This window comes from Archocentrus centrarchus, chromosome 24 (assembly GCF_007364275.1).
Source record: "Archocentrus centrarchus isolate MPI-CPG fArcCen1 chromosome 24, fArcCen1, whole genome shotgun sequence".
Classification (NCBI taxonomy): domain Eukaryota; kingdom Metazoa; phylum Chordata; class Actinopteri; order Cichliformes; family Cichlidae; genus Archocentrus; species Archocentrus centrarchus.
In genome coordinates, this window is record NC_044369.1 from 9,017,078 (window position 1) to 9,029,384 (window position 12,307).

The 12,307-nt window shown below is 38.9% G+C and overlaps 1 protein-coding gene across 1 annotated transcript in view; it reads left to right on the plus strand.

The window, feature by feature from the left end:
* The window catches only part of ryr3 (ryanodine receptor 3), a 143,220-nt gene that overhangs the window by 34,009 nt on the left and 96,904 nt on the right, over positions 1-12,307 (plus strand). The window contains exons 8-18 of the mRNA XM_030721104.1: positions 387-486; positions 759-852; positions 1,433-1,507; positions 3,267-3,423; positions 5,326-5,490; positions 7,190-7,311; positions 7,459-7,639; positions 8,113-8,248; positions 10,784-10,879; positions 11,033-11,151; positions 12,130-12,263. Of these exons, the coding sequence (XP_030576964.1) occupies positions 387-486; positions 759-852; positions 1,433-1,507; positions 3,267-3,423; positions 5,326-5,490; positions 7,190-7,311; positions 7,459-7,639; positions 8,113-8,248; positions 10,784-10,879; positions 11,033-11,151; positions 12,130-12,263 (1,379 nt within the window). The remainder of the gene's footprint in view (positions 1-386; positions 487-758; positions 853-1,432; positions 1,508-3,266; positions 3,424-5,325; positions 5,491-7,189; positions 7,312-7,458; positions 7,640-8,112; positions 8,249-10,783; positions 10,880-11,032; positions 11,152-12,129; positions 12,264-12,307) is intronic.

Genomic DNA, 12,307 nt, shown 5'->3' on the forward strand with positions numbered 1-12,307 from the left:
AAGGAGCATTGACAGTTAGTAAACCCTTTTTCACAGTATGGCATGTATTAGAAATCATTGTGTCAACGCTTACTTGGATATTGCCTAAATCTGAACTCATTGACTCACTTTCCTCTATTCCTACCAGGAATAGGTGTGGTTTGTTTGCTGGAAGGAATTATTGCATTATCTAGATATTGTTGCATGGAGCACTGCCTTTGGCCTGCAGTGATCAGGCAGTGAGCTTCCTCCTGAGGACGTGTTTTAATCTCTTTTCAACTCCAGCCACTTGGGCATCTTCCACCTCTGTGTAGTATTTCTAAATCCTGTTGTGTGTCTGTTTTTCCACTTCTGCTTACATATCTGCTTAACCCAAAGCCCTGTGCAACTGTGCTTCCCTTTTCCAGCATCTCTCTATTTCCAATGGCAACATTCACGTGGATGCCTCCTTCATGCAGACACTCTGGAATGTCCAGCCTACCTGTTCTTCAAGCAGCATGGCAGTAGGTAAGCTTCTAACTGTCAGCAACAGTAGCAGCTCTTCCTTATTCAATCCAAGGGTGGAATGCTACATTTTAAGTATTGCTTTTGATGGCAATGTCTTCTTTGTTGTCTAAATGGGAAAAATTTCAATTAATTTTTCCTTTTAACATTTTTAAAAATCTATTATTTCCTGTCATAATTTTGACTGTGCTGATGGTGTTTTAAAAACAGACCATACACCAGAATAAAAGTAGTTTCTGCAAATATGAATAGAAAAAAAACATTATTTCTTTTAGGTTTTTTAATTGGTGGACATGTGATGCGTCTTTGTCACGGGCACGATGAGAGCTTGACCATCCCTGGAGCAGACAAGAATGAAGAGGAGCAGAGGTTAGTGGCTCAGATTTTTGTGATCAACAAGTCAGTATTTTAAATCTGTAAAACTAACCATCGAGAAAAAAGTTTTGAAGATTTTTTTTGTTTGTTCGTTTGTTCACTGGAGATAAAATTCAGTGGAGATTTTTTTTTTAAATGCCAACTCATTTTCTGTTGTAATCCGGGGCAAAGGGAGACTGTGCTGCTCTTTTATTGAGAAGCAGTGAAATATCCTTTCAACCGAACAATATTTTCTACATCCTGAATCATTATCATAAAGTATAAGAGTCTTTTTTTTATGATTACCTGAACAGTGAAGCTTACGCTTTTTAGAGTATTGATATTTCCTGCTTAAACGTCACATGTACACATGTAGCACAACTGTGTGGAATCTCTTTGTTTAATACTTTGCCCAAGGAGGTTATGTGATTGTCAGTTATACTCCATGTTTGGAGTCAGTCTGGATCTGGATCCAGAGATTTTTGGAAGGAGTGTTTACCATTGCAAGACATCCCGAGGTATACCATCTTATACTGAGCTTGCTGTTCCTGTGACTTACTTAACTGAGGCCCCCACTTGTGTCTTCTGCTCTTAGGATAGTCAACTATGAAGCCGGTAAGGGAGCATCAAAGGCCCGTTCACTCTGGAGAGTGGAGCCACTGAGGATCAGGTAACATCAGACTCAAAAACACACACTAAATAGAGTAAAGAACATGATACATTCTCTCAGAACTGACACAAACAGTTTTATTTGAGTATGATTTAAAAAAAAAAAAAAAAAAAATATTCTTTAAATTTTGCATCCAAGGAGCCAGACTTTCATTTTTTTTAAAAAGCGGACTTGCAATAGTTCTCCAGGCATTGTGAAGGTCTTTCAAATTTCTTTGGACATTGGCTCCTTTTTCACTCATTTTCTGTCCAGTTCTTGTACCTGAGAATTTTCAGAGGAATGTTTTTGTTTGGTTGTTTGTTAAGCCAGGCAGCCAACATCCAAAGAAGAGCTTTGAATGTCCATCAAGAAGCCTGAAGAACTATTCCTGAAGATTACTTAAAGAAATGACAAGAAAGCTGCCTAAGACTGTTGACTTTCAAGATTGTTAGAACCGTGCAATCTCTGGTTTTGCCTTATATACTGTATTTCATTTATGTTTGTTTAGGTTTCAGTAAATTACTGTACCTATTTCCCAGATTCCTAACAAAATATAAAGAAATGACAGGAGACTTTTGCACAGTACTGTATTATGTATGCATGTTACAGTTACTAAACTAAGGTTATATATAAACTTCATCTCCCTCTTTTCTGAGCTGTCGCTACCAATTAATTTCCAGAGTTTCCAGAATCTGTTTACCAGCCGCTTTAAACTACCTTTCTATCACTGTCCCACGTCTCTCACTTTCCTATCTTTAACTGGCCACCTAACCAATTTCTCAGCAGTTACTTCGGCTGCCAGCTCCTACTGGGAATTCCTGTCACAGTCAGTGTACTTTGAAAGTGCCACAGGTGCAGCTATTAAGGCAGATGTCTTTTTTTGGCTTAAGGGGGGAATTTTGAACAGTGTTTCCCACATTGCATCATTTATACAGAGAAACTTGAGCTCCTCTGAAGTTCGACTTGAGATCATTTTAGTTGATAGTGCAATTCAAGATAGTTTTAACATACATTTGAACATTTCCAGTTGCACGATTTCATCTGCAATGCTGAGTGAAACAGTGCAGGCATTTTTTTCTTCAAATAGAAAGGAGGGAAATATATTAAATACCTTCATCACTCATGCCGTATTTGTTTCCTGGAATGAAGTCTTTGAATGAAGCTTTTTATTCACTTAACAGAGACATATAGCATGCAGAACAGTTTGGGTGGCTTACATGAATAACTCAGTTGGCTAGAGTACTTTGATCTAACTGATGTGCCTCCAGAATTAGAGTAAATATCCTTCAGTTTTTGTTTTTTTTATAAACGATACCTGGCCTTCAGTACATAAATGCAAACAGCGAGAGGAAAAACCCTTTTTATAAACTTCTTTTCAAAAACTGAATTATGTTAAATGTTACCAGTCTCAATTTACTGTACCTGTCTCCTATTAATTGCAAAATAAAGGGGATCAAATGAGCCACTAATGGGTTCCATTGTGGGAAAAACTAGAAAACACTGTGAAAATCTTTTCTAGCAATTACCCAATAGAGGTGCATGTGAGAATGAACACATGTGGGGTCTGACTCCACAGATGTGAGAACAGCGCAGGTAATAGGCAGGTGAATTCAGTGCTAGTGATTGGTTGTAATGTCTGGAGGCTCTACTCAGTAAGCTCCCTCACCTAATGTAAACAGTCCAACACCTGATGTGTGAGAAAAGGCATTTTCCAAACCTGATTCTCCTGATGCGATCATTGTTGCATCCAAAGCTTGTGACACCAGTTCTCTACGTTTAGCTGGAGTGGTAGCCACATCCGGTGGGGCCAGCCCTTCCGACTACGCCATCTCTCTACCGGCCACTATCTTGCCCTGACTGAAGAACATGGACTGGGCCTGCAGGACAGAGAGAAGTCTGACACCACAGCCACTGCTTTCTGCTTTAGGGCCTCTAAGGTCAGTGCCCTATTTGCCTGTATAAACCTAATTTATGGTGCCAAAAAGCATCCCCCCCCCCCCCCCCCCCCCCCCCTTCCTGGTTTCTTATTCGTTACATATTTCTCACAGATCATCCAAAAATTTTAATATTAGACAAAGATAACCCAAGTAAATACAAAATGCAGTTTTTAAATGATGATTTCATTTATTAAATCATGAATTAATTGTAAGTAATCACAGTTTTTGGAGAGCTGAGTTCAATTTCAGTAGCCACACACAAGCCTGATTACTGCCAGGCCTGCTGAATCAAGAAATCACTTAAATAGGACCTGTGTGACAAAGTGAAGTGGGCTAAAAAGGCAACACATCATGACATGAGCTAAAGAAAGAGGGAAAAAAAAGCATTTTGTATTCATTCTTTTAATATTAAAACATTTTTGAGTATCTGAAACTTTTAAGTGTGATAAAGGGCAAAAAATCTAAGAAATCAGGAAGGGGGCAAATACTTTTTCACAGCTCTGTATATATTCTTTTTTTAAAGTTAGCTCTTATGTGCCTTTTGAGCAAGGCAGTTACAGCATCTGAAAACTGTCCTGGGTGTTGGTGTAAGTAAATGCTCTTAGTTAACTAACCTCATTAATATAGAACTCAAAATATCTTTCCCCAACTACTTCATCAACAACTCCCAAAGCGAGTATGTAAGCTCTTAATGAGCTCATGCCTTTGCACCATAAAATGACCTTTTCATAGTTGCTGAGTAGGCAACACTGTAAATGTTGGAGCAGGCAGGAGGAATTCACTATCACCACTGCAATATTAAAAAATAATATATATATATATATATATATATATATATATATATATTTTAAGATACCTGCTTTGTATTCTCCTATTTGACTTTAGAAATTTCTTTCCTGCAATTCCACATCCATTTTTCTCCCACTCTCGCTCTGCTGAACTCTGAAGGTTTGTGCAGCTCATATTTAATAGCATATACTACAAAAATAATGACTCGATGCTGGAAATAACCATGAGAAAGGAGCGCTTGAAACTCCAATAGAAAAGCTGTTTTATTTATTCTCGTAAACAATACTTGTATGGTAGATATCGCTGTATTCTGCAGTAGAAGGTAACACAGGAGTAAGATGAAACTACAGATTGCACATTCGTTTCTTTCTGTTGATCAGTGATTAAAAATATACCCAGTAATATAAAAGCCTAATACTAATGCATACATTTTTGTGTTGAACCTCCGTTACCTGAAGAGATCCAGCTAAAACTGGTAAAAATATCTATAGCGATTTCTTGGATTTTCTGTTTGATGTGTGAGCAAGCCCTAATTATTACCAATTGTAAAACTGGCTACAACCACATAAAGAGAACACTGAGTCACCTTCACGGAGCTCTATTTGTTCCTATGAATATCCCTTTATCCACAGCAGATACAGTATAAAATCCCTCTGACACATTACTTCAAAGTCTATCGTACTCCTGACAATACAGCATAAAATTGCTCTAACTTAGGACTCATGTTTCTTTAGAAGAATATAGATTGCCTAATAACTTTCTTGCTCTCCATCCCTTATCCACAATACCCTGTACCTTCTAGTTCCTGTATCTGGAAAGGTCAGAGCTTCACCATGTTGAACATTGGCTTTAATATGTTTCCCGCTACTTGCTGTCGACCGCAATCAGCTGCATCGCTCCATCTCTGCTGTGCAAGAAATGTAGCAGAGCTAATGAGGCCGGCAGCAGCCTCCTGGCAGGCCAATGAATACACTCTCCTCAACCGGCATCTCTGATTACCATCTAATCACAATGCATCTTCATTTGTCACTGTGTGTACGTGTGTGTGGGCGTGTGTGCTTTCTCTGTGTATATTTGTTTGTTAATGTATGTGTGTGTGTGTCTCCACAAAAGGAAAAGGGAGATACAGGCCCAAAGAGGGACATTGATGGCATGGGAGTGCCAGAGATCAAATATGGAGACTCGGTGTGCTTCATCATGCATGTGGCAACAGGACTGTGGCTGTCCTACCAGGCGCCAGATGCCAAATCATCTCGTCTTGGTCCCCTAAAAAGAAGGGTAAGTAACACCTTTCATCTGGAACTCTGACTTTTCAGTAACAGTTTACAAATCTTTTTTTTCGTAGCTCAAAAAAAAGAAAATTAGCTGTAACCTTGAGGACTATCTTTAATAAAAGTAATATTTAATGTACGCATTTATCTGTTTTTTTCCCCATTTGATGAACATATAAATTAAAATGTCCATCATGCTTGTGGAACAAACATTATAATGCTCAATGTGTTTCCTTTGGTTCTGGCACCATGCAGGTCTGTTACAACAACAAAAAAGAAAATGTTAATAATGAAAGATGTCAAATATGTGTGTATATGTAAATAAATATTTAAATGAATGTAATTAGATGCTGAATAGATCTTTTCCAAAAAGTCATTTTCACACTTCATAGCAGAGTAAAGACAAGTGTAATTACAGTGTAAATAGAGGATAGACTTAATTATGGTTCCATACCATTAAGTGCAATACAAGCAGCTAGGCCCACCTAAACTGAACACGGCCATAACAAATGCTAATTATTACACCTCTGTTTACACTGCATGTCAAAATAACTGATGTGAAAATAGCCATTAACCTGTTTGGTGGGCCAAGGACAAACTTGTGGTAAGTTGTCCCCAATTCCCTTCAACTTCAATATACACAATGCCCTGTACTGTAGATAGCCATTTGATTACATTTTGCATGGAGACTTAAAAACAAGTACTCCTGTACTGGCCCCAGGTTTCCTGGATGTTTATACTGAAATGACTTTGAGATAAATACACCATATCAGCGTAATGTACACTAAAGTAATCACAGTGGTGTGATGCAGAACACCTCTGCTAGTGACCTCTCATCTGATGTACCTAAAAATAAAGAATACAGTCAATATTTTACTTTAGTGGTGCAAATTAGAAAGAAACTCACATACAGTGAGCCTCTGGCTTTGTTGCTGATGTCCACTTTGCAGTGTTGGATAATCTAGTGCTTTTTTCTTTTTGTTTGTTTGGGTATTATATAATGAGCCAGCAACTGCTGCAGGAATAATTACAAATAATTTATTGCACTGCACATAGTGACACAAATAGCAGTGTATACAGTTGGCATCTGTTTCCAATAAGGTCATAAATGCCTGCCATTCCTCAAAGCCAGTGTGCACAGGAGCAAATCACACCCAATCAAACCAGTGGCATATATGGATCGCCTTTGAAACGCCCACCCCACTCAGTCCAAATTTCTTCTTTTGGACCTGAAAACAGTGTTTGCCGTGGATACACAAACCAACACACACACAGTGCACATGAGGCTGACATCCATTTAAACGTGATAATGGGTGACATGGAGGGCGGCAGTTAGCTTTGGGTGAGACAGGGGGATTAGGGCGGCATATGAACGCTGCTCATCGCCGGGCATTCGTCCAGGGACATCAAATGCCACATCATGCAGGCGCCAGGCAGACCTTGCAGCCTTGGCAGCATGCCAGTGCACCTGATGTGTTGGAGGTGATGGGTGGTGACCCCCCCCCCCCCTTTTTTTTTTTTTCAATTAAGCTGTTTGATTACAGTGAATCCAACTTCACTGAGCTTTCACGTCGTAAACCACAAAGCCTGACAGGACGGAAGGTTTTGTAGCAGGTTATTGGTGTCTGGTTGCATCCTTGCTTTGTTTGTATCCTAATTTTAATGAAAAACTAATATTCCCTGTCCCTGTCTTTGTCCTGCCCTAGGCCTGCCTACATTCTGAGGGCCACATGGATGACGGGCTCATCCTCCAGCGCTGTCAGCACGAGGAGTCTCGTGCTGCGCGCATCATCCGTAACACCACGTTACTCTTTACCAACTTCATCAAGTAAGGAGAGGAGGGTATTCTTTGCCTCTCGCAAAAAGACCTCATGTTAAAACGACCACATTATGTTTCTCTTTTTTTTTTTTTTTTTTTTTTTTTATATTTTACATTTTAATTCACATTCTTGGTCTTTTCTGTCTTTTCTCCTAGAGCTTTGGACAGCACTGCGGCAGGGGAGTCCACAGCGGTGGCTGGGTATGTTGAAGAGGTGCTACAGACACTGAATGATTTGATTGAGTACTTTAAGCAGCCTGATTCTGAGCTGGAGCATGAGGAGAAACAGTGTCTTCTCCGTTCACTCATCAAACGTCAAGACCTCTTCAAAGAGGAGGTGAGAGTGGGTGATGTGATTAATTGTTATGCAAAAAGAAAACCTCTCATATAATTTCTCATTTTAGATGGATGCTATGTAGAACTTTATTTTTTTTTGACAGATGTTTGCCACAGGGTGTTTTAAAACCTATGGTTCTTAAATGATTGTATTTCAACTTTGGTTAAATAAAAAAATATTGCTGAATGCTGAATATTTATTTCTCAATCCTTAGGTTAGATCAGAGTGACTTTATTTAATGTATGGTGTATGGTACAGTCTAGATTAGTGTGTCACAATTTGTAATTTTTTTTAACTCTTTGACATTTAAAAAATGCATTTTCTTTGTTTAGATACATACATATGCATAATGCATATTCTAAAACTATATTCTAATGCATATTCTTTCTAAAAGGACAGTAGTTCTCATATTATATGGTAAATCATATATTAGTCATGATAATAAATATTTATATTTGTTTTGATTTTGTCAGGGGATGCTGACCCTCCTGGTCAAATGCATCGATCGCATGAACCTGTACGACAGTGCAGCCCACTTCGGAGAGATGGCTGGGGAGGAGGCCGGCGCAGCGTGGAAGGACATTCTCAACCTCCTCTACGAACTCTTGGGTAAGCAGACCTGAGCAATGGATCACATGAAACATTCACATCCAATAGTGTCAGCTGTTGTTTCTGGGTTGGCATGTAGCATTTATCTTCTCTGTGTCTTCACTGAATTATCCTTTTCTGCTGTATGTTTCTTATGTGTTTAGCTTCCTGCATTCCTTTCTGTATCAGTTTTTCCATTTTTCTTTCTTTCCTTCCTTCCTTCCTTCCTTCCAGGTCACAGCATTTACATGACGTTTAACTGTAAACACTGTGCCTCCTGCAGTCTTACAGTCTGTCCTCGCTTTCATCTGAGTCACATCAGTTTTTGAAAGCAGTGCAGACATAATCACAAAGCATCGAGCTGAATATTTGAAGGCAAAATGGCATCATTAGCAAAATGCCAGCCATCACAGGTGCTGGCATTATCCGATTCTCTCAGGGCCCCACGTTGAGTCATGAATGCTTAAGCTTTGACCCTGAAAACTTTTATTTCGGACAGCTTTCTCTTGGGTAGTTTGTTTTGCTGTCATTGGAGCTTTCCCATCAACAGCTTCCCCTTGGCTCACCTTGACTGCCTTTGTATTCATCATCACCTCCCCTGCATGTACGTCCACATATTACACACAAACACATGCTCAAAACCCACAAATACACTCCTCTGAGTACACTCCAGCCTTCCCCACAGAGGGGTCACCCCCAAGGATGCAGAAGGCAGCCTGGTGAAGCAGATTTTGCATGATGAACTGTGCAGGGGCCTTGTTTATTCTGACCTTCTCTTTCTTATTGGTCTATGTTACCTGTCAAAGTAGGCAGTACGCTTGTTAAATTATGAAAATATGAACATCACTCTAATAAGGAATTTTCCCTGAACCTCACCATGCAATGCATATAAGAAGAAGAAGAAGAAGTGTGTGTGTGTGTGTGTGTGTGTGTGTGTGTGTGTGTGTGTGTGTGTGTGTGTGTGTGTGTGTGTGTGTATATATATATATATATATATGTATATATATATATATATATATATGTATATATATATATATATATATATGTATGTATATATATATATATATATATATATATATATATATATATATATATATATATATATATATATATATATATATATATATATATATATATATATATATAATATAAATATAAAAAAATATTTTTTATTGATGTTCCTATTTTGGATGTTGACTTTTACCTTTGTGTATTGTTGTTTTGGTCAGTGCTTGCTGTTTTAAAGTGTAAAGAGTTTTCACAATTCTAACGAGTCAATATTTAGTATAACCACCTTTATTCTTCAACACACCCTTCTATTCCTGAAGCCTTCAGTCTTCAAAATTAGTTCTCCAGACTTCTTGAAAAAGATTTAATGCTCTTCTTTGGGTGTTAGCTGATTTTTGGTCCATTCACTGCCAAGATGATCTCACACTTCTTCCATGTAGACCCTCACTGTTGCACTTCTCTCCTGACCGCTTCCAAACATATTCAAGTTTGGGTTCATCACACTGTAAGACCTGTTGCCACTGATTCTCCAGTTGAAGTTCTTGTGTAATATTTGTAAGGACACGCTGTACATAATGCTGAGATATGCCAAAAACTTGGCATTTGGATGGGGATTGCCTTTTTGGTGCAAATATACTATTTTATTCCAGTCAAACTATGTTATCTTTAGCAATTTTTGTAGATTTATCTAAAGAAATGGGAACAAATTGTGTTTTTTGTCACAGGTTAAAAAAAAGTGTTGAAAAACCTCCAGAAACCCCTTAGAAGTATTGCTCAAGACCACTTTAAAAAAATAACAGAAAACAAAAAACTGACTCCTTGAAGAGGAAAATATAAAGATACAAGACTTTTGCACAATACTGTAGGCTGGTCAGCTATCGTCTTTTTGGTTTTTTTTGTTTGTTTATTGAGATCTGATTATTCTTTGATTCAGTGGCACAAATCGTTTAACTTTTATTTGCCATCTTCGTTAAAGTGTCAAACAGTACCATCAGCATTACTTACTGTATGATTATCCAGCCATGGTTTGAAGCCTGTAGTCTGTGTAGTCGTGGGTTCTCCTGCCTGTCTCTGACCTTTTAATTTGACATTCACATCATTCACAGTGAATATCCTTGCCCTTGACTCAAGCTGTGGAACTATCCATGTGTTCATTTTGAACTATAGCTTAGCTGAGAAGGCAGAATTAAAGGAGATTAGACACCCATCAGTATTCCTTTGGCACAAAGTGCTGTTAAAGTGTTTCACAGACATTATCAGTCTGCTGTCCCTGAATCTAAATGGTGAGAAATGAGACAGTAAATTGATAAGGAGACTTCTTAATGTCAGCACAGCTGTAGAGATTGGTACAAGGGAATACACCTCAGCTTTTTATGGGAGATAGAGCTCCTGGTTTCGTAGTGACTTTACAGTTTTTCCCATGTATTTTCTATTCACAGATTGAATGAGTTTTCCTATGCACATTATCAGAAAAAATTGACTCTGCTGCTTGAACATACTGATTCAAATATTAATATTGTCTTTGTGAAATCTTTGTTGTTTGTTAAGCTGCACTAATTCGTGGAAACAGGAACAACTGCACCCAGTTTTCCCGAAACTTGGACTGGTTGGTCAGCAAACTTGAGAGACTGGAATCTTCATCAGGTATCATAAAGTTTTGAGTGGAAAATGTGAACAAAGCAAAACAATGAAAGCTTTGCACTGGGTGCAAGGGGGGGGGGGGATTGCCTATCGATGTTAAGATGTGGTCTAAACGTTTCTTCTGTTAAATGACAAATATTTTGTGCAACCCCTTAGGTATCCTGGAAGTCCTCCACTGTATCTTGATAGAAAGCCCAGAGGCTCTGAACATAATCCAGAAAGGGCACATTAAATCCATCATCTCTCTGCTCTATAAGCATGGGCGGAACCACAAGGTAAGCAGAAATATGAGGAAAATGCGAGCTCTCAAATATTAGCCTAGGAAAGTACAAGAAACGGAGCATTCTCTGCCAATGCCAGTCTAGTGGCATATCTTCTAGTTTTAGAGAAAATAACCTGGCTTCGCACCAAGCATTTCACAGGTTGTCCCTTCATGCTTCATCAGGAGGATAGACAGTCTGTCCGTCTCTCTCTGCAAGAGCATGCAAAAACTTCTAAGGTGAATTGTCTGCTTTGGCTTTTTGCCTGGCAGAGGATTCAGTGAAGTCAAAGCTAAGTGAGGATTACCGCTGCATACATAGAATCATCACTCACCGCTAAAAATATTTGTGTGATATAATTTCCCCAAAATAAGGTTTTTAAACCACAAGTTTATACTAGTACAGCTACTCTGCAGCTTCTTTAATGGCTCAGTCCAGAAGATCCAAGAAGATCGGTGTCTCTGGCTCATACCAGAGCACTCAACAAATGCTGTTCTAATTCAGATCATGACCACTTAGCCAAGAAATCTGTCACAAACTCAACTGTCTCAATACAAAAAAACACAACTGGCTCATTCATAATGACAGTAAATAAGCCAGTTGTGTGCCAGTTGTGTGCCAGTTGTGCCCACAAAGAACCAACCAAAAGCCAACAGCCTTTTGCTTGGTGACATTCCACCTAGTGTTTTACATGCAGTGTTCAAATGTCAGTCTTCTAATATTTACACTGTCACTTGTAGCAGATATCAAAGGGCTTCCTTGTAAACAACAGTTGCTGATCATGAGTGGCAGGTGGAGGACGATAGTTCTGCTTGAAGGCCTTTTATGCACTGTGAATGTGCTACAAGCATCGCAGCTTTCAGAGAATCTGTCGGAATAGCTAATCATTTCCTCTTGGAGTGTGAGAATGGTTGACACATTGTGGATGTGACACATTTTCACACTAAAAGGAAAAGCGGCTGACACAAGTGTTCTTTTTTTTTTCTCTGTCAGATTCTGGATGTCCTTTGTTCCCTCTGTCTATGCAATGGGGTGGCAGTGAGAGCCAATCAGAATCTGATCTGTGACAACCTCCTTCCCAAAAGGGACCTGCTGCTTCAGACACGATTGGTCAATGATGTTCAGAGGTAGAGAATTTAAAGTGTCGGTGCACCTTCTGGATGCAGTAATG